The 23,203-nt window shown below is 39.8% G+C and overlaps 1 protein-coding gene across 1 annotated transcript in view; it reads left to right on the forward strand.

The window, feature by feature from the left end:
* SAMHD1 (SAM and HD domain containing deoxynucleoside triphosphate triphosphohydrolase 1) overlaps window positions 1-21,949 on the forward strand; it is a 50,859-nt gene extending 28,910 nt beyond the window's left edge. The window contains exons 7-16 of the mRNA XM_007077693.2: window positions 3,560-3,715; window positions 4,969-5,069; window positions 5,246-5,354; window positions 6,189-6,280; window positions 7,359-7,474; window positions 12,708-12,847; window positions 13,624-13,719; window positions 15,677-15,781; window positions 16,724-16,861; window positions 19,764-21,949. Coding sequence (XP_007077755.2) covers window positions 3,560-3,715; window positions 4,969-5,069; window positions 5,246-5,354; window positions 6,189-6,280; window positions 7,359-7,474; window positions 12,708-12,847; window positions 13,624-13,719; window positions 15,677-15,781; window positions 16,724-16,861; window positions 19,764-19,898 — 1,188 coding nt within the window. The 3' untranslated portion in view covers window positions 19,899-21,949. The remainder of the gene's footprint in view (window positions 1-3,559; window positions 3,716-4,968; window positions 5,070-5,245; window positions 5,355-6,188; window positions 6,281-7,358; window positions 7,475-12,707; window positions 12,848-13,623; window positions 13,720-15,676; window positions 15,782-16,723; window positions 16,862-19,763) is intronic.
* Window positions 21,950-23,203: the final 1,254 nt, after the last annotated feature.

Raw genomic sequence — 23,203 nt, forward strand, 5'->3', positions numbered from 1 at the left:
AAAAAAAGAAACTGCCAGACCTTTCCCCTGTTGTTGTACCATTTTGCCCTCTGTTAGCACTGTGGGAGATTTCCTGTTGTTCTGTAGCTTCATCATTTCATTTTTTAGATTAGCCTTTCTAATGAGTGTGAAGTGGTATTTTGTGGGGTTTTGGGTTTTTGTTGTTTTGTTTTCTCTTTTTTGGCATTCTCTGATATATGCTGAATACCATTTCCTGTGCTTTGTTTTTTTCTTGTGTGTGTGTGTGTGTGTGTGTGTGTGTGTGTTTTAAGTTTATTTTTGAGAGAGAGAGGAAGTAAGTGTAGGGAAGGGGCAGAGAGAGAGAGGGCCCCAGACAGGCTCTGCACTGTCAGCACAGAGCTGGATATGGGGCTCGAACTCACAAACTGTGAGATCATGACCTGAGTGGAAATCAAGAGTCTGAGGCTTAACAGGCTGAGCCACCCAGGTGCCCCCCTGTACTTTGTTATTGATGTATCTTCTTTTGTGAAGAGTTCTTTCAACACTTAACCCATTTAAAAAATGTTGTTTGCTTTTTGATTGTTGATTTGATTAATTACTTATATAACTATGTAATAGTATATATAGTAACTATATATATAATGGTCAAATATATGTATTGTGAATATTTTTTCTTCAGTCTCTTACTTGCAAATTCATTCATTCATTTAAGTAATCTCTACAGCCAATGTGGGGCTCGTACTCATGACCCAAGGTTAAGAGTCACATGCTCTTCTGACTGAGCCTGCCAGGCACCCCTCCAATTCATTAAAAAAATTTTTTAATATTTATTTATTTTTGAGAGAGAGAGAGAGAGAGCGAGTGAGTGCATGAGTGGGGGAGGAGCAGAGAGAGAGGGAGACACAGAATCTGAAGCAGGCTCCAGGCTCTGAGCTGTCAGCACAGAACCCAATGCAGGGCTTGAACCCACGAACCGCGAGATCATGACCTGAGCTGAAGTCAGATGCTTAACCAACTGAGCCACCCAGGCACCCCTTGATTTTTTTTTTAATGTTTATTTTTGAAAGAGAGAGATAGAGCATGAGTTGGGGAGGGGCAGAGGGAGAGGGAGACACAGAATCTGAAGCAGGCTCCAGGCTCTGAGCTGTCAGCACAGAGCCCGACACGGGGCTTGAACTCATGGACTGTGAGATCATGACCTGAGCCGAAGTCAGACACTTAACTGACTGAGCCACCCAGGCACCCCTCCAATTCATTTTTTTTTTTAATGGTACTTTTTGAGAAACAAATTTTAAATGTTGATGAAGTATTCTGGTTCTTTAATGAACTGAGATCGATAGTTTCTCTATAGTTTTGCTTCCTGGGAGCCTCATACTAAAGGCCATAAAAGAATTGGAATATTGCCCCGTGCTCTTTTTCTTCCAAGTTATTAACTTCCTGCTGACATCTGCCTACTTTGGTCGCTCTCCAGTACTTTTAGGAAGTTGTCCAGACTTAACAGTTGTTTTCTTCAGCAAGGCTGATCTAAATAGGATCTACTCAGCCATTTCCATGTCTTTTATTTATATGTTTGACCTTTTGGGGCACCTGGTTGGCTTGGTTGGGCATTGTTATGGGATTGAGCCCCACGTTGAGCCCCACGTTTGAGTCTCTCTCTCTCTCTCTCTCTCTCTCTCTCTCTCCCTCCCTCTCTCCCTCTCTCCCTCTCTCCCTCTCCCTCTCTCTCTCTCTCCCCCTCCCTCCCTCCCTTTCCCCCTCTGTCCCTCTCCCCACTCTCTCTCTCAAATAATACATACATACATATATACATACATACATACATACCTAGATTTTTAAAAATAATAGATATTTGGCCTTTCACATATAAGTCCTTAACTCATGTGGATTTATTTTTGTGCATGTGCATAGTAGAAATCTAATGTCTTTTTTTAAAACATGGATGATTGTTTACTGAACAGTTCATTCTTTCCTTACTGATCTATAACACACCCCCAACATTTATTAACTTTCCATATATGATGAATCCTTCTGGATTCTCTTCTATTCCACGCTTTAATTATTATTACTTTATAATAACTTTTCATCTCTTTTCTTTTATTAAGTATCTTTGGCCATTTGCCCTTTATTATAAATTTTATAATCTTCTCCATAAAGGTCTTCTATATCTTTTGTTATATTTACTCCTAAGTTGCTTATAATTTTCATTGTAATTGTCCATGTTATCTTTGTGGGACTTAAATTTTTCTGTATAAATAACATTTTTTTTCGGGGTACCTGGCTGGTTCAGTTAGTGGAGTGTGAGACTCTTGGTCTCTGGGTTATAAGTTTGAGATCCATGTTGAGTGTGGAGATTACTTAAAAATAAAAATCTTTAAAAAAAGTAAAATTTTTTCTGAACCATTTGAAAATGAGTTGTAGATATACCCCTATATTCCTAAATACTTCAGTGGGTATTTCCTAAAAACAAGAACATTCTCTTACATAACCTCAGTACAGGTATCAAAATCAAGACATTAATACTGATGCTATACTATTATTTAGTTTATAGTTTCTGTCAAATTTCATCAATTGTCCATGCAGAAAAGGAGAAAGAAAACTTTATTCCTCCCCAATCCATACATAAATCATACTTAGTTGCTATTTCTTTTTAGTCTCCTTTGATCTGGAACAATTCTTCAGTCTTTATCTTTCATGATCTTGTTATTTTTTTGAAGAGTACAGGTGAGTTGTTTCTGATATGTCCTTTAGTTTGCAGTTTTCTGATACATAGTGTCAGACTATGTATTTTTGGCAGAATGCCACATTATATCTTCTTTAGCATCAGAGGCAGGGAAACTCTGTTTAACATAATGCTGGTGACATTAACTTTGATCACTTAAGGCAATGTTTACCAGATTTCTTCACTATTAACCTGAACTATGTTTTTCCTTGTTGTAATTAATATGTATCTTCATTCACTTAAAAAAAATAGTTACAGGACCATTCAGGGTTTTGTTTTCATATTGAGTCGGTTTTTGGTAAGACCTGTGATGGTGCCAGTATCTTCAGGGGATCATTTGATGTTTACAATTATGAATGAGTGAGCGGACAGATGAGTAAAAAGAGGCCAATTTGAGATTCCCCCCCCAGATCTTGACTTTAGAACTCTAAACACTTTTGTTCGTAAGTGGCAAGTTTGCAGTTACTCCTTCTCACCACTAGATGGAAGTGCTAACAGAATTTGTAACTTCAAATGTTCCAAGCCTGATGAAACAATAGAACTGAATTTTATAGTGATATTCATTAAAGCAGGATCCCATCTGTATGACTGGGTAATATTCTTTTGTATTGTACTATGCAATATTTCTGCACTATAAATTATATGTCTCATTAAATGTATTTATGAGATAATGAACATGATATGTAAAAGGTTTATTTGTTTACAGACACATTTAACAGGTTTTTTAAAATATCTGTAAGATGGTAGTTGGGAACTAGATAATTAACATGCATTGGAACCTTATCTCTGAATTACCTGGAATCAAGAATAATTTGAATTATTTGGGGTCCCTGATGGACTAGAGTCTATAACAGATCATATTGTGCTGACTTTTCCTAGCATGAACAGGGCTCAGTGAAGATGTTTGAGCACCTAGTTAATTCTAATGGACTCAAAGCTGTCATGGAACATTACGGTCTCATCCCTGAAGAAGATATTTGCTTTATCAAGGAACAAATTACAGGACCACTTGAATCACCAATCAAAGATTCTTTGGTAAGTTTGTTTACAACTTAATTTGAATTGACTGTGTTTTCCATCTAGTCTTTTCTAGTTTCCTTCAGAGCTTTTTTTTTTTTTTTTTTTTTTAATCCTTCAGAGCTATTTGAAGAGAGATATTTGGCTATTTTAGGGGGACTAAATGATAAAATACATTATGTATTTCTACTGTTTAGTGCAAAAAAAATAAAAAGGCTTATCTATTTTTTTCATCTCTTAACAGTTCTTTAGAAATTACCTCCCAAATTAAAATACATATGTAAATGTCTTTTGATGAATATATATGTAGTATTCTGTATAGAAGCCTGAAGTAACATTGTTTGAAAAATGTAAAAGGGCATGTCCTGTTTCTCCATTAAAATTAACATGTTTGGGGCATCTGGCTGGCTCAGTCGGCAGAGTACGTGAGGTAATCTTGGGGTTGTGAGTTCAAGCCCCATGTTGGGCATAAAGATTATTTAAAAATAAAATATATTTTTAAATTTAATTTAATTAAAAATTTTTTTTCAAATGCTTGTTCATTTTTGAGACACAGAGAATCCACGTGGGATGGGCAGAGAGAGAGGGAGATACAGAATCTGAAGCAGGCTCCAGGCTCTGAACTGTCATCACAGAGCCCGATGTGGGGCTCAAACTCACAAATCACAAGATCGTAACCTGAGCCAAAGTCAATGCTTAACTGACTGAGCCACTCAGGGGCCCCAGATCTTAAATTTTAAAGAAACTTTTAAACCAAGAAAAGAAGAAAGTTTGTTGGTTATGGAAGTGTAATAGAGTTAGAATCCTTTCAATGGCACAAGGCTTGGTATTAACAGGATGTCATATACTTTAGCATTTCTTTTCCTTTTTCTACTAGTTTAGCAATTAGGTGGAAGAAGGAAAGAGTGGAACTTTTTGACTTACCTCACATTCCCATTCACGTGTCTGTTTATAATTTTTATTTTATTTTATTTTATTTTTAAATTTTTTATGTTTATTTTTGAGAGAGTGTGTGAGCCGGGAGGAGCAGAAGGAGAAGGAGACACAGAATCTGAAGCAGGCTTCAGGCTCTGAGCTGTCAACACAGAGCCTGATGCATGGCTCGAACTCACAAACTGTGAGATCATGACCTGAGCCAAAGTTGGATGCTCAACCGACTGAGCCACCCAGGCGCCCCTCTGTTTATAATTTTTAGATTAACACAGTTGCTTTGCTTGTAAATAGATTTCGTTCATATCCTAAAACTTTTGGTGAGTTTTCTTGTCTTCCAGTGGCCATACAAAGGGCGTCCTAAAGAGAAAAGCTTCCTTTATGAGATAGTGGCCAATAAAAGAAATGGCATTGATGTGGACAAATGGGATTATTTTGCCAGGTATGCACTGAACACTTCAGAAAAATTGGTTAAAATCCTCATATCCTTTAAATATATATAAATTTTGTTTAAATAAATGAATGAAATAAAAAATTGTTATATACATTCAGTGTTGATACTTAAGGTACAGTTTTCTTGTTGACAAATTTCATCTCTCTGCTTTGGAATCTTTCTAGGGACTGCCATCATCTTGGAATCCAAAATAATTTTGATTACCAGCGCTTTATTAAATTTGCCCGTGTTTGTGAAGTAGATGATAGGAAGCGTATTTGTACTAGAGATAAGGTAAGCTAGATCAGAGGAAACAACAAAGAAGGTGTAGTTCATAGTTTGAAATCTAGAAGTAATCATTCAATAATTCGGAAAAATCAGAACTTGGTAAATTATCAGTCTCTTAATGCTTAGCACTTGTAAGTATCTTAAGGTTCTTTTCACTGCTACTGCATTGTTAAATAATAACAAAGTTACAACAGACGTTTATTAAGTATTGTGCGAGGCACTGTTTTTAGGTGCTTTGGGTGGATTAACTCAACTCTCACAACAGTATGAAATAGATACTATTATTATCCCGCTTAACAGGTGAGCAAATTGAAGAAAAGAAGACATACAATTAATAAAAGGCGGAACTGAAGTTTCAGCCTAGAAAGTTTGGCTCAAGTCTCATCCTTAACCATAGTTAGTGATATAAGTTAGTGTTTCATAATAGGTAAAATACTAAATCATTAGGTCTCTGCTAGATTAGAGTCATGTAGCTAAAGAGTAGTATGGTATTGTACTACAGAAAGTCTTTCTTTTGAGAATAAAGAATATAAAAAGAATAATGCCTAATTTTCTAGACTTGTTGAGATTCAAAATATATTGAAGATGCCTAAAACAGAACCTGCCATAGACTTAAAACAATAGATTTTGGTTTACTAAGAAGAAAAGTTGCAAACCAAAAGTTGCAAACTACCTTGTATTTTTTAATGGGTGGGCTCAGGGATTTTAATGAGGTAGTCCTTATGCATAGCCTTCTTGTCCATCTGTCACCATCCCTTTTCCTTGTCCTATGGACTTATCTACTAACAAGGGTAACATAACCTGAACCTACATTAATATTTATTTCATGTTTTTCTGCAGGAGGTTGGGAATCTGTATGACATGTTCCATACCCGTACCTCTTTGCACCGCAGAGCTTATCAACACAAAGTTGGCAACATCATTGATACAATGTAAGAAATTCTAGTGCTATTTCCCTATAAAATTTCTTCATGATGCTTTGCTAGAGTATCATTCTTGGGTCAAGTTGAGATTTCTAGGAATTCAAGTAAATTTTAAGTGAATAAATCTAAAATGGTTCCCTTAAACACAACAAAAACGAGCATAAAGTAAAAACTTATTTGGAGGAAGAGGCGGAGAATAGATAAAGGGGATAGATGAAGCGTGGAAGAGTTGGCTTCAGCAAGACATGAAGAGGCAATGTCAGCATGCCTTAGACCTCCTCACAGGTAGTTACTTATGTGCCGGATACTAGTCATCAAGGTGAGAGATGGGACGTGAAAAATTGACATTCTGAAGTTAATGACAAGTTAATTTCAAGAATTAAGATTAACGCCCGTCCTTACCCTGTCAATTATTTGTCAAAATTAGTAGCAGATAGTAAGACCAACAGGAATTTGACCTCTTCTCCCTGGCCCAGTGAGAACCATAGTGGAAAAGTTCAGCCAACTACAGATAGAAGTATAGCCATACATCTCTGTGTGACTCAAAGACCCATGAGGAATTCTCAGAAGTAGAATGTGAGTTAATTCCATATCTCTAAATAGTTTTAAATTGACATGAGCAGACTAGTTAGAACACATTCATCTATTTGTATGGTTGTTACTTTGATAAGAAGTTTTTATTTGTTTTTAATTCAGCTAGTTTCAAACCCTGGTATGGCTTCTTCCTAACTTGATTCAATGAAAATTACTTAATTTCTGCATCAGTAAAATTGAGGCTGATTCCATCTATCTTCTTGTTGGAAAGATTAAATAAGATAATGTATCTAAAGCCCTACCATAATGCTTGGATCACAGTAAACATGGTAGCTGATGAATCCTCATGCACTTATTTATGTATTTATGTATGATCAAAAAACAGTTGTCTTTTTTTATCTGTTTGTTTAAAAAAAAAAACAGTTGTCTTTAGAACATCGTGTCTCAGGGTGTTACTTCTCTGAAGTAGAAAGGTTTCCTTAACTTTAAGCATGGCATTAACCAAATATTCAAATTTTCTCATAAGCATAAATTTTTATGAAATGATCTTTAGGATTACAGATGCTTTCCTCAAAGCAGACCCCTACATAGAAATTGTAGGTGCTGAAGGAAAAAAGTATCACATTTCTACGGCAATTGATGACATGGATGCCTTCACTAAGCTCACAGGTAAGAGCTAGACGGTAACACAGAAGTCCATCTCAGATAAAGTGTAAGCTGTGCCTGGATTGCAGATGTGTTATTTTCCAAACATACCAATATATTTAGCTTCTCTAGTGATTGTATACTTTTGGATTTGAGTTTTGTCTCTGCTTGGTACTAACTGTATCACCTTGATAAAATCATTTAACCTCTCGAACCTTAGTTTCCTCATCTACAAATTGGGCTATTGATACCCAGCATATAGTTTTGTTATAGTATTTAAATGAGGCATAACACCTGGTATGTAGTACTTGGCACTTAAGTACCCAATATTCACTGTTATTTAACTTAAAATACAGCTGGACTAATACCAGACTAAAAAACTGACTTGCTTTTAACGTTACTTTTGTTATAAAACACAGAATACCAAGAGCATTTTGCCACGTTTCAACACAAGCAAAACCTGCAGCTTAGGGTGAGAAGGGAGAGGTGAAGGTGTTGCAGCTGGTTCTTTAATGTGGGAAAGTGCTGACTGAGCCATAAAGATGAGCAAAGCAAAAGTAGACCACAAAAGTTGGAGTTCTTCGTGGCGGATCATGGACGTGGCGGATCCGTTTAAAAAGAAAGTTAGAAAGCAGTCACATAGCTTGTAGAGAATCGGTGGAAAGGCTGAAGGTTTTTTAAATGAGCAAAAACAACCCAAGCTAAGTGGGCTAAGGCAGCCGAGATCACTTTACATGAGCTTCCTGTATGTGATGCTACTGCTGGGTTCTGTCTGCAGCACATTTGCCAGAACAAGACTCACACCGGTGCCTCTCAAACTGTCTTGAAGAACCAACATTCTCCATGCCCAACAACTCACAGATTGATACCTTTGTAAAACAATAAAAACGAATTACTAGGAAAATGATATGGGGGTGGGAAGGACATACAAAATATGAGCCCAAATATTTCATATTGAGTTTAACAGACTTAACATACATTTCAGTAAATATAACCAAAAGAAACAAAAATTTAAATAATAAAAACTATATGTATTATAGTGTACTATAGTGTATTATAGAATATATACTATTCTTTAAAAATAGACATGTAGGTGATATAGAGTCCCTTTTAGACTTAGACCTTTTTAGTCACTTTTCAAACATAAGTAAATCAAAAATTAGAAGTTAAATAGTGATTCCTCATATTACATATCTTTGTGCACACTCAGAACGTTGTGTACAACAATATTTAAAGTTTATAATGTAATAAGTGATTTTCCTACTGGTTAATTAATCTAGATTGGGCTGATGACACTTTCACTCACAAGGGATGATGTGTATCTAAATTGTTTCTGTGTTTTGTTTTAAAAACATCATAGCAGATACTAGTCTCCCATTGTTATGTTGATAGGAATGGAAGAAGAGATTACGTAACAGTTTGAGCAAGGTGGGGATATTTTAACTTTTGTTCATAACGAAGCAGGTGATGCTGTATTTAAAAAGTCATCTTCAGTGGGGCGCCTGGGTGGCTCAGGTGGTTAAGCCTCTGACTTCAGCTCAGGTCATGATCTCACAGTTCGTGAGTTCGAGCCCCACATGGGGCTCTGTGCTGACAGCAGGATTCTGTGTCTCCCTCTCTCTTTGCCCCTCTCCTGCTCGCACTCTGTCTCTGTCTCTCAAAAATAAACATTAAAAAAAAAAAATCTTCAGTCTTCATCATCAGAAGCTAGTTCTAACAATTTATCCTGTAACATTATATTACATTTCAACTTTCTTTTGATGAAAAGAAATGAATTCAGGATTTTACACACTTTTGGGTTAAGTGACAAACCATAAAGTATACAGTTTAATGTGATCTTTGTTTTTTTAATTTTTTTTAACATTTATTTATTTTTGAGAGAGAGTACAAGCAGAGAGGAAGCAGAGACAGAGAGAGAGAAACAGAGAGAGAGAGAGGGAGACACAGAATCCGAAGCAGGGTCCAGGCTCTGAGCTGTCAGCACAGAGCCTGATGCAGGGCTTGAACCCACGAACTGCAAGATCATGACCTGAGCTGAAGCCGGGTGCTTCACCCAGCCACCCAGGTGCCCCTGGTCTTTTTTTTTTTTTTTTTAAGGTTTATTTATTTTTGAGGGGGGTGGGAGACAGGATCCAAAGCGGGCTCCACACTGACAGCAGTGATGATGCTTAATCAACTGAGCAACCCAGGCGCCCCCTAATGTGGTTTCACTACATGACTATACATAGCTCTCTCTCACTCTGAAGGTTCTATAATACCCAAACTAGCTTTTACCCTGTTCAATGAGATGAGTCCACTGGTTATACCCTTGGATATTGTATTAATGTCAAAAATCCTATACAAAATGTTAGGTCACATTTTTGTGCTTTATCTGCCAAGAGTATGGTAGAATAAGCATATGGATTTTCCAGCTTTCATCATTTGAGACCCAGAATCTTATCTTTCTTGCATATTATTTTGAGCAGTCATATAATCTTTACTGGCCTTAACTACATAACCTGGAAGGAATAGGACCATGTGAGCCTTCCTTACCTTTGCTGCTTTTCCAAAAGTCAACTCACTTTATCTAAAAGTCTCCACTTCTTGTTTTTTAATTTTTTTAATGTTTATTTTATTTATGAGAGAGAGAGAGAGCAAGCACAGCTGGGGAGGGGCAGAGAAGGAACAGGGGATCTGAAGTGGGCTCCATGCTGACAGCAGAGAGCCTGATGTGGGGCTCGAACTCATGAACTGTGAGATCATGACCTGCGAGATCATGACCTGAGCCAAAATCGGACGCTTAACTGACTGAACCACCCAGGCGCCCCTGTTTTTTAATTTTTAAGAATGTTTTTCCACATGTTACTGGGAAGTGTTGAAACCTGCAGCAATGTTGGAAGAATTTTACAGTGAACACTTGTACACTCACCACACCGGTACAGTTGTTCTAGCATTTACTGAACTTGCTCTATGACTTGTCTGTCACTTACCATCCTGTCCGTTAACCCATCTGAATTTTGATGCATTTTCTTCATTTTTTTTTTCTCTTTTCTTTTCTTTTCTTTTCTTTTCTTTTCTTTTCTTTTCTTTTCGAGAGAGTATGAGCTGGGAAGAGGGGCGGAGAGAGAGAGAGAGAGAGAGAGAGAAAAAGAATCTTAAGCAGGCTCCATGATCAGCACAGAGCCCAATGTGAGCGTCAATCCCATGACCCTGGGATCATGACCTGAGCTGAAATCAAGAGTCGGACTGACTGAGCCACCCAGGCACCCCAGTTTTGATGCGTTTTTAAGTAAATTGCAGTGATCAGTACATTTTACCCTAACTCCTTTAGCATGAAGATTAAAGTTGAACAATAATTTACAGATTTTTTTTCTTCTGATGTAAAATGCACACACAGTTTGTATAAATGCACACATTTTATGTACATTTGCTAACGTTTTGACACATGCAAGATACAGAACATTATCTTCTCTTTAGGAAATTCCCTCATGCTTCATCCCAGTCAGTTCTTGCCCTCACCTCACCCCTAGAAACAACCGCTATTTGCCTGTTCTAGACTTTTTTTTTTAAGTTTATTGATTTTTAGTAATCTCTACACCCAACACGGGGCTCAAACTCATGAACCTGCGATCTAGAGTCACATCCTCAGGGCACCTGGGTAGCTCAGTCGGTTGAGCGTCCCAACTTCAGCTCAGGTCGTGATCTCACAGTTCGTGAGTTTGAGCCCCGTGTCAGGCTCTGAGTTGAGCCTGTTTCAGATTCTGTGTCTCCTTCTCTCTCTGTCCCTCCCCTGGCTCACACTCTGTCTCTCTCAAAAAACTAAATAAACATTTAAAAAAAAAAAAAAAAAAGAGTCGCATGCTCTTCCAACTGAGCCAGCCTGGCGCCCTGTTCTAGACTTTTACATAAATGCAATCAGGCAGGTGTACTCATCTCTGTAGGGCTCCTTTTACCCAGTGTTATGTGTCTGAGATTCATCTAGATTGCATGCATCAGTAGTTTATTCCTTTTTAGTGTCGAGTAGTAGTTCCTTTTATGAATATGTCATAATTTGTCCTCTCTGCTTCCTAAATTCCTGCTTATAAATTCCTATAAAAATTCCTATAGGGGTGCCTCAGTGGCTCAGTTGGTTAAGCATCCAACTCTTGATTTCAGCTCGGGTCGTGATCTTACAGTTCTTGGGATTGAGCTCCAAGTTGGGCTCTGCACTGATAGCCCAGAGCCTGCTTGCTTGGGGATTCTCTCTCTCCCTTTCTCTAACCTTCCCCTGCTCATACTGTCTCTCTCAAAATAAATAAACTTTAAAATAAAGTAAAAATAAAATAAAAATGCCTATAAATGTTTCAGCTTACCTAGATGTTGGCTGTCTTAAACATAGCAAATGTCATATGACCACTGCCTTAGGGAACCGTTTTCTTACTTTAGTCTTTTTCCCTTAATATTCCTACGAAATAAGTGGACCTTATCCCTTCCCTCCCTTTCAATGCAAGCCGTCTACCCCAAAATATCTTAATTAAATTGGAATAATAGAATGTTAAATTTATTTTTTTATTTAAAAACAATTTTTTTAATGTTTATTTATTTTTGAGAGAGAGAGAGAAACAGAGCATGAGTAGGGAAGGTGCAGAGAGAGAGGGAGACACAGAATCAAGCTCCAGACTCTGAGCTGTCAGCACACAGCCTGATGTGGGGCTCGAATTCACAAACTGGGAGATCATGACCTGAGCCGAAGTTGAAGGCTTAACCGACTAAGCCACCCAGGTGCCCCTCAAAATAAATAAACTTAAAAAAAAAATCTTAAAAAATCAAATCAAATCTTAAAAACAACTACCTTCTACTTTCATCATGGAACTTTAAAAAACTTTTTATTATGAAACATACAGAATTCCATGTACCCATCACTTGGCTGCAACAATTACTAACATGGCAATTTTGCTTCATCCCCTCCATCCACCCACTCCCATAAAATACTGGTCTGTTTTTGAAGTAGATTTCAGACATAACTTTATAATTACTTAAGTATCATTCTCTTTAAGAAAATAAAGCATAACAACAAATTAATACACCCCTATTTACCCATCACCCAACCTTAAGCCATCTCTATATGCCCTCTCCCATTCACTAGATTATCTTAAAGCAAATCCAAGACATTGAATGTTATACTGTGCTTACATTTGTAAATGTCCACTTAAAATCCTTTCAGAAGTACAGCGGTGTATGAGTCTTTAAACCCTTTTTTCCCCATCTTAACATAACTGAAATTTTATAAAATTGGCAGATAACATTTTCCTGGAGATTTTGTATTCTTCTGATCCCAAACTGGATGCAGCACGAGAAATTTTAAAAAAAATTGAATGCCGTAATCTATACAAGTATGTGGGTGAGACTAAACCAAAGGGAACAACAAAAATTGAAAAGGTAAGTTGAGTTGTTAATAGTGAAAGATCTCTCTCTTCCAAGAGAGGAAACCTCCAAGAGGAAGCCATTAACCCATCACAATATCATGACTCTGTTCTAAGCCCTCTACGTTCATTTTCACTTAATCTCATCAATAACGTGTTCTTTGGTCGTGTAGATGAAGGAACTGAAGCTTGGGAGAGATTAAACAACTTGCCTACAGAAGCACAGTTAGTGAGCTAGGATTTGAACCCAAGTCTGTCTTAGTCTAAACCTGTATTCTCTCATCCCAGAAGTGAGAGGGGGTGCCCCAAATTTTGGCTAGATCTAAAGGCAAGAAAATGAATGGGGCCTCAAAATAAGGTATCTGCATGAGCTTCACTGAGAAGCGAAGGACCTGCTGTTTACTAATTTCTTCTTTCACATTATATCAGGTTCTCCCAGATGGTGCATGCCAGATATCCATATCTGTTTTCATCTCCTGCTTATGGAAGGTTTTTCTGTTTGCCAGAAAGCCAGTAACATGAGCCACACTGATTACCACACCCTGCCTCATAACACTTTCCTCCTATTAAGTCAATGCCACATTTTTTTTTTAATGTGGAAGTTTTGTTATGAGAATCACTCTATTGTGATGTGTTTGAAGGATGGCATAAGCCAGAAGCTCTGTATTTGTTAGGGGTATCTCTACCCACTCTTCCTAGTAAAGTGCCATTTTTAGAGAGGGAACCTTTTGTGGCACAAACACTAATGATGAAAAACGGGGGTTCTAATGTAAGGAGTCTTGTCTTTTCTAGGAAAATTATAAAAGACTTCCAGAAGATCTTGCTGGTTCTAAACCTACGGACATCTTGATAGAAACTGAACTAAAGGCTGAAGACTTCATAGTGGATGTAAGTAGTTAGCCCAAAAATATACTAAGTAAAGATTTTTTTTTTTTTTTTTTTAAGATAAAGCCTCCCTACTTCCATTATAAAAGCAGCACATGTTCATTAAAGAAAGTTTGGAAAGGGGCGCCTCAGTGGCTCAGTTGGTTAAGCATCCAACTTAGGCTCAGGTCAAGATTTCGCGGTTTGTGGGTTCAAACCCTGCGTCGGGCTATAACTGTGCTGTCCATTTTGGTAGCCACTAGCCACAGGTTCAGCACTTGAAACGTGACTACCTCAACTAAGTAACTAAATTTTTTATTGTATTTAATGTTGATGACTTTAAATTAAAAATCCACCTATGACTAGTGACTGCCACATTGGGCAATAGAGCCATTCGTCTTAGCGCTTCTGTGGAGCCTTACAGTATCCATTCTCTCCTGTCTCTTTGACTTTCCCATCAGCAGTTAAACAGACTTTCATCTTAAGAAAACAACAAACAGGGGCACCTGGGTGGCTCAGTCAGTTGAGCGTCCAACTCTTGATTTCAGCTCAGGTCATGATCTCATGGTTTGTGGGATCAAGCCCCACATTGGGCTCTGCATTGAGCCTGCTTGGGATTCTCTCTCTTTCTCTCCTTTTCTCTGTGCCCCTCCCCAACTTGTGTGTGCCTACACGTCTCTCAAATAATAAACAAACTTAAAAAACAAACAAACCGCACCTTCACCCCTGTCAAACTCCTTGAAAAGTATCCCCTTTTACCTTTCCCAGGTACCATATTCCTCTCCATATTCTTCTTTCTTGCATCTTTTTAACAGCCAAGCTTCTAAGAGTTGTCTTCTCTCTTTTTTTTTTAATTTTTTTAACATTTATATATTATTTTTGAGAGAGACAGAGTGAGCACGGGAGGAGCGGGGCAGGGGGGCAAGTGGAGGTTGGTAGATACAGAATCTGAAGCCGGCTCCAGGCTCCAAGCTGTCAGCACAGAGCCTGACTCGGTGCTCGAACTCATGAACCGCGAGGTCCTGACCTGAGCCAAAGTCGGATGCTTAACCGACTGAACCACCCAGGCACCCGCCCTGTCTTCTCTTTTTTACTTCTCATTTACTCCTAAACATTTTGTGTGTCGCCATCACCATACTAGAACTATTCTTCCAAGATCAACAGTGACTTCAGTGTTACTTAACCCAGCTCACCGTTTCAGTCCTGTCTGCCTCAGAGCTTTTTCTTCTGCCTGGAATTCTTTTCTTTTCTACCTAGACCTGGTTCATTCCTGTGACTTTCCCAGGAAACACACCTAGTCATTCCCCAAAGCCCCAGACCACAAGGCTCCCTGGTTACAAAGTTTGACAGCACCCTTTGCTTTTCCTTGGTAGCTCTTATAACAAATGTAGTTTGATAATTACTTAAAAAAAATTTTTTTAATGTTTATTTTTGAGAGAGAGAGAGAGACAGAGCACGTGAGCGTGAGAGGCAGAGAGAAAGGGAGACACAGAATATGAAGCAGGCTTCAGGCTCTGAGCTGTCAGCACACCTTGACGCTGGGCTCAAACCCATGAACTGAGATCATGACCTGAGTCAAAGTCAGAGGCTTAACTGACTGAGTCACCCAGGTGCCCCAATAATTACATTTATAATCATTTGTTCAACCTCAGTCTAGGCTACATGGTGCTGTGGGGTTGGGATTGTATCGAGTTTCCTTGAATCTGTAGTACCATAGTGGCTATCACATAGTGGGTACAGACTTTATACCCTCCTTATGTTGAAAACACAAATAATCTCCCCCACCCCACTCAAGATTTCAAGACCACATCCCTACAGCACATGCACCAGAGTTATTTTCATTCCACTATGAGCTACCTTATTAGTGCTCTTACTTCTGAACCTCCAGAGAGCTCTGCTTCGTTTTTTGTGACGCTCCTACAACCTTGAATTCAATTCTCATTGTTCTGTGAGTGATTACTAATTTATTCCTTTTATTAAGGTTATCAACATGGATTATGGAATGGAAGACAAGAATCCTATTGATCATGTTCGCTTCTATTGTAAGAGTGACCTCAGCAAAGCAGTCAGGATTACTAAAGATCAGGTAACTACTTGGGCAAAATAAATATACTGTAGTGGCATTTGGCAGATTTATGATAAATCTGCATTTTACATGCAGGTTAGGTCCTAAAGTCAATGTATACAGTAAAAAAAAAAAAATTATTTTTGAAATTAAAGTATATCTGATTTTTGTGTAAATCATCTTAACAGCCAGTTTTTCCTGTTTGCTAAACATAGATGAAAGCACTGTTTTTGGTTTGGTGGCTAGGTTATAAATCTGATGGGAAAGGAGTGTTGTATGGTTGACATCATGTAAGTTAAATGTGTTTATTTGCATATCTTCTAATGAGAGTCTGATCTACGTATAATTACATAATACAAACTTTTTTTAGTCTTAATAATATAAAATTGTGGGACATTTTGCAATATGACAACTATCTTCAATTCTTTTCTTTGGATGACAGTTGGGATAAAACAGCAAAACAATGTGGTGTTTTTAATATAACATGAAAAATGGAGCTTAGGTTGAGGTGCCTGATTTGTTCGGTCATTGGAGTGTGTGACTCTTTTTTTTTTTCTTTTTCTTTTTTTTTTTTGTTTTTAAGTTTTTAATGTTTATTTATTTTTGAAACAGACAGGGACAGTGTGAGTGGGAGAGGACAGAGAAAGAGGGAGACACAGAATCTGAAGCAGGCTCCAGGCTCTGAGCTGTCAGCACAGAGCTCGACACAGGGCTCGAACTCATGAACTGGGAGATCATGACCTGAACCGAAGCCGGATGCTTAACCGACTGAGCTACCCAGGCGCCCCTGGAGTGTGCGACTCTTGATCTTGGAGTCATGAGTTCAAACCCCACATTGGGTGCAGTTTACTTAAAATCTTAAAAAAAAAAAAAAAAAAAAAAAAAGATGAAGCTTAGGAACAGCTGAGCTCTCTTCAATGTGTGAATTCAAGATGACAGTGAAATCTTTTGTTCTTTGAAAAGGTTTCAGAGCTTTTGCCGGAGAGGTTTGCAGAGCAGCTAATTCGCGTATACTGCAAGAAGACTGATGAAAAGAGCTTGTTTGCTGCACACCAGTACTTTGTTCATTGGTGCTTAATCAGAAACTTCACCAAGCCACAGGTGAGTAGTTTGTTGTTCACGTACTTTGCATAATTTCCTGTTTTTAATTAATAACCTAAAGAGATCCTTATTTTCCTCTGAAAAGTTCTCATTTAAATGATAGTCATTTAGGGGCACCCGGCTGGCTCAGTTGGTGGAGCATGAGTTCAAGCTGGTCAGTTGGTCAGTTGGTCATGAGTTCAAGCCCCACATTGGGTGTAGAAATTACTTAAAAATAAAATCTTTAGGGGCACCTGGCTGGCTCTGTCGGTTGAGCATCCATCTCTTGATATTGGCTCAGGTCATGATCTCAGGTTCATGGGTTTGAGCCCCACGTCAGGCTCTGCACTGACAACATGAAGCCTGCTTGGGATTCTCTGTCTCCCTCTCTCTCTACCCACCCCTCTCGCATGCTCACACTCTCTCTTTCTGTCTCTCAAAAAAAAATAAACAATTAATTAAATAATTTAAAAAATATTTAGGGGCACCTGGGTGGCTCAGTCAGTTAAGCATCTGACTCTTGGTTTCAGCTCAAGTCATGATCTCATGTTTCGTGAGTTCAAGCCCTGGGGTGGGCTCTGTGGTGACCCCGTGGAGTCTGCTTGGGATTCTTTCTCTCCATCTCTCTGCCCCTCTCCTCCTGCTCACTCACATACACACACACACACACACACATTCTCTCTCTCTCTCTCTCTCTCTCTCTCTCTCTCTCTCTCTCTCAAAAATAAATAAACATTAAGGAAGAAAACTCCAGCAGCAGATGGATTGGAACTAGGAGAGACTAGAATTAGAGAGACCAAAAGCTATTGAAGTTCAGCTATGTGGCGATAACTACTTTAAAACTAGATACATTCATTCCTTGAATGAGGATTTTTGCTAGGTCCTATGTTAGGTAGCAGAGATGGAACAGTATCTAAGACAGACATAGTTCCACGGATCACGCTCTGTTAATAGACGCACAAGTAAATAACAATTACAGTGGTGTGGTAAGTGCTTTGGGGTGGGGCACAGTGGGTACAGAGTCTTAGATGAGCCAAAAGAAGAAGGATTTAAGCCACACTTGGTTGGTTGGTAAAAGCTTATTTTAAGAAGGATTTAGAAGGTGAGACCTGAAGGATGGATGAGAAGTCACCTGGGTAAAGGGGGTGAAGGGGGGAGGCCAGAAGATGATCAAGAACATAGTGCATTCAGGGAGGGGCCCATGGGATTTTACATAGTCTTGTGGGCCAAGAGCAATGGAAGCCATTGAAGTGTTTTAAGCACGAGAGTGACATTCAAGTTTGTATTTATAAAATTCACTAGAGTTGAAACTAGAATGGGTAGAAATAAGGATCCTTGGTAGAAATAGAGATGAATTTGAAGGCAAATAATGTTGACCTTGTACTATAAGATCTTCCAGATAGGAGTATCATGGCAGTTAAATGGCCACTTTTAGCTCTATCAAGTCAGATCCAGAGTAGTTTGACAAATTTAATAGCGGAGACAAGATACAGAAGTTTTGGCAGAGCTAAATGAGCAGAGGATAGTGAGACAACAGCAGGAAGCTGCTGCCACCTCTGGGGGTGGAGGTGGGAGTCCAGGTCTTGGGGCCACCTGCAGAAGCTAGAACCACAGAAGAGTCACGGCCACTGCTGCCAGTGCCAGAAGGGTTCAGGGGAGTAATACCCTCACTTCTCTGTCCTCCTCCCTTCCAGTCTTCCACCTGTGCCCCGCTTTGGCCAAACCTAACCAAAAGCCAGTAGGCAGGGGACCTGGGAAACATACTTTATAAGAGGAGCTCCTGTTAAGGTAGCTCAGTCGGCTAAGTGTCTGACTTTGGCTCACGTCATGATCTCGCGGTTTGTGAGTTCAAGCCCCGCATCAGGCTCTGTGCTGACAGCTCCCTCTGTTTCTGGCCCTCCCCTCTTCATGCTCTGTCTCTCTCTCTCAAAAATAAATAAGCATTAAAAAAAAAAAAAAAAAAGCAGCTCCTGTTACATAGAGTAGAGCAGCAGAAAGGTGAAAAGTGGATCTGAGAGCACAGGTGCAAATGAAGAGCATGTATTCTACCACAGACATTGTATTCCTAGTGCAGTAAAGGCTCTCAGAGCTCCTGTACCCTCATACACCCTAAGAGAATCTATGCACAAGTTCAAGAACAGTTCAGGATAGTCAGGTCTTAGAGGGCCTTCTTACACTCATTTCTTTCAAGTCATAGTGTCACTTCACTTTGAGGTCATTCCTCATTTTGGGCGGAATCTATGCTGATGGGCCAAAGTTATAACTTTGCAGGAAAAAGTTCAAGTTCTGCACATATAAATTGCCCTTACCCCCCCTTTAAAAAATTTTTTTTTATCATTTATTCATTTTCAAGAGAGACAGAGCGTGAGTGGGGCAGGGGCAGAGAGAGAAGGAGACACAGAATCCAAAGCAGGCTCCAGGGTCTGAGCTGTCAGCACAGAGCCTGACTCAGGGCTCAAACTCATGGACTGCAAGATCATGACCTGAGCTGAAGTAGGACACTTAAACACCCCTGTCCTTCCCCCTTTTGGGCCTCTTGTAGACAAGGACCATCTACTGCAGAGGGGAGTAAGCAAGAAAGGAGCAGGGACCCAGCGAAGTCCCTCTTTCCTGGAAAAACCAAGTTTGTGTTTCATGAAAGTGTATGAAGGGAGAGGGTCATAGAATGGGGGAGTGTGTTGCTTTTGGTCATCTTTGAAAAGAATAGGTCTGTTAGCTTTTTCTACAAAGGCTCTTCCCTGCTTAGGACTGTGGTGTTTCTAATTGGACCTAAGCACAGGGCATATATATAATTTGGGGTTTCCCAAGAGTACATTCGTCTAGAAGCAATCTGTCTGCAAGACAAGGATATGTGTACCTGAGGATTTCCTCAAAATTATGAAAACTGGATTTTATTTGTTCCTGGTTTTTCTTTTCTTGACAGGATAGTGATGTTGTGGCCCCACTTATAACACCTCGAAAAGAGGAGTGGAAGAACGCGGATTCAGCCCAGAGCCCAGATCACTCACAAAAAGTGTCCAAATTTAAAACCCGGCTTTTTCCAGATGACTCTGTGTGAATGTTTGCAACCGATAGTTTACATAAAGTCCTCTTCCCCATCCCCCAACAGTATTAGCTAATTTAGGAAGTTCGGTCATGAACTCTACAAATTTGTGACAACGAGTGCTTTTTACATTTTGAATGTACACCCATGCTGAAGCTAAGTAATTTTTATCCGAAGAAACAAAAAGGTGTTAGACAGCTCTGGCTGTACATGCTATATGGAAAGCATGACCTTGCCTATTTTAACATTAACTAAAGCCTCTCTTCTTTGTAGTCTATTCTCTTAGAATAATATTTTTTTTATGTACTCTGAACTCTTATGACATAATGATTGTTTTTTTGGTTTTTTTTAAAGTTTGGAAATGAGATAAAGTGCACATTGAAGTATGAAGTTGGGATTGTCATAAACAGCCAAGGTTAAGAACAAAACATAAAATCCTAGCCCCTTGAGGAGGTACCCATCACCTTGAATTTGAGGAAAATTCTTCTTAAGTGATCTAAATATTAGTGAAAGACCTTCCCTCACCCTTTTAGCCAGGTTGGACTAGACAGTAGATGAGGGTGACAAGTGAGTTCCACCTCTTGGGTGAGAGTCCTGATTAATTTATTAGAAATATCTGAGGGCTCTGGCCCCCTCTGAAATGGGACATAAGACTGCCTCTCAGGAGACCCCTACCCCTAGTGGCGGAGGGATTCCCCCAAACCAGGCTGTTCTCTGGGTCAGTTGCATGCAGCTCCAGACCCGGGCAGTTTCTTCGTCCTGATTACTCACTACCGATGTCCCGAGGTCTTTTTCACGATCACTGCTCAGCCTGGAAAAGGCTCCCCTCCGGCCTTCTCTCTGAATTTCCCTTGTGAGCTGATCAAAGGTTGTCACAGGAGCCTTTCTGAGGGCTACTCAGAGCTGGGACTTTGTTGTTGCTGGCTCAATGTGCATGTTACGAATTTCAGAGCAAAGACTGAGCTGCTTGGGATGAGATGAGTGATTATCCCCAGAATTCCAGGTCCCCCTTTGTAGCCCAGTATACCCCACGCTCGTTCTTTACCTCCTGTGCACCACTGTGGTTGAGTGAGTCTGTGCAGAGGGCACCCATCCCCACCTCCATATACACACAATTGCCAGTTCTGCAGAAATTCACCAGGAGTAAAATCTGGAGTTAGAGCCAATGCTGGTGGTAGCCAGAGGGTCCTGTAGATGCAGGGCAGTGGAGAATGGGAGTCAAAGTCCTTAACATCTTATGCTATGACACTCCCTTACAAAAGCCTCCATGGCAGCCTGGGATTGGGGGGCCAGCCCTGGCTCCGGGCAAGAGTACAGCACTTAGAGTGCTGTAACCTTCCGCTCTGTAACCAGGTTCTGTTCTGTTGACCCTAGGGTGAAAAGTATTAGGAATGTCTGCCATTCTGTATTACCACCACCACCCTCCTCCACCCCCCAGCAGATGATCAGGAGTTGACCCTCATTCATAGGAGAATAATTAAAACCCTTCCCACCTCCTCCACCACAGTGCTGTGTAGGTGGGGATATGCGGACATGTGGGCTCCTAGAACCACAAGTGAAATCAGCCCTGGTACTGGGTCACATCTGTTTTGGCCAAGGTACCCCTAAAACATTCAGTAGGGGAGAACTATAGGGCTCAGACTTAGTGTATCCAGATCCAAGGTCAAGAATGTAATGTTTTTCTGCTAAGATTGTTTTATTTCTGCAACTCTTACCTTTAAATCATTGTGGTTTACTCTGGAATTTTTTAGTTTCAATATTGTATCATTTTGCTGAGAAATAACTTGAATCTATTTTGTTTGCATCCTTTACATATAAATCAGCTGCACTTTATGCTCTTTGCAACTGTTTTAATTATCATAACCATGTGCCATTTACAAGGCTAAATTTTTCTTAAGAAGCGCCTTCACTATTTGTATAAAAACTGAGGTTTTAACAACTTAACCTCTAGAGTTACTGAACTTTTGTCACCTTGAGAATGTTAAGTAAGAACTGCAAGTTTAAATGACTGGTTACTTCATCTGGGTGAGGGAAACAGATGCAATAAAGCTTCACGAATGTATCTTCATCTTGAAACCAAAGGTGTTTTCCTTCATGACATTCTCTTATGTGCCCAGTTTGGACCCTTTTGTACGAAGGAAATGTGTCTAGGAATCTACCCAAATGTTTCAACACTGTGTTGGGTTTGCAAGAGAGGGATGATATTTAACAGGGCTTATGTCATCTGGTTTTCTGGCAGGAGGAAGAAATATGGATGTTTCTTCTTTTTTTTTTTTTTTTAATCTTTATTTTTGAGAGAGACAGACAGACAGAGTGCGAGTGGGGGAGGGCCAGAGAGAGACGGAGACACAGAATCCAAAGCAGGCTCCAGCCTCTGAGCTGTTAGCACAGAGCCAGAAGCAAGGCTCAAACCCACAAACGGTGAGACCGTGACCTGAGCTGAAGTCGGACGTTTAACCAGCTGAGCCACCCAGGTGCCCCTGGATGTTTCTTCATTTACTGAGCTCTTGGGACAGGAAACGTATCTTTCCTCCTTTTTCACCTGCCCCAGAGATTCAACTTCTTTTTTTTTTTCAACGTTTTTTTGTTTTGTTTTGTTTTTATTTTTGGGACAGAGAGAGACAGAGCATGAACGGGGGAGGGGCAGAGAGAGAGGGAGACAAAGAATCAGAAACAGGCTCCAGGCTCCGAGCCATCAGCCCAGAGCCTGACGCGGGGCTCGAACTCACAGACCACGAGATCATGACCTGGCTGAAGTCGGACGCTTAACCGACTGCGCCACCCAGGCGCCCCGAGATTCAACTTCTTTATCCACATAGGCATATTGTTCATTTGCTGCTTTCCCATCTTCCTCATGAAATTAGAGACTTGCAAGCACCTGGCACACTGACGGCAGGCAGAAAGCCCTCAATGTTCTAGAAGAAGGAACGTGCTACTGGAGTCTTTATTAGTTTCACCAGTTGAGCCCAGGTGTCTGTGGTTTGACAATATAAGTTAAAATAATTTCTAAAGCATACAGAATAGAATCCCATTTTTGTAAGATGTATCTATCCATTGCCTAGAATGTTCGTGATTTGGGGAGTGGTTGAATTGTAGGCAGTTGTAATTAAAAAAAAATTTTTTTAATGTCTGTTTATTTTTGAGAGAGAGAGGGAGACAGAGTGTGAGTGGGGGAGGGGCAGAGAATCTGAAGCAGGCTCCAGGCTCTGAGCCTCCAGGCTGTCGACATAGAGCCCGATTCGGGGCTCAAACTCATGAAACCGTGAGATCATGACCTGAGCTGAAGTTGACGCTTAACTGGCTGAGCTACCCAGGCGCCC

Source organism: Panthera tigris, chromosome A3, assembly GCF_018350195.1.
Source record: "Panthera tigris isolate Pti1 chromosome A3, P.tigris_Pti1_mat1.1, whole genome shotgun sequence".
Taxonomy (NCBI): Eukaryota; Metazoa; Chordata; class Mammalia; order Carnivora; family Felidae; genus Panthera; species Panthera tigris.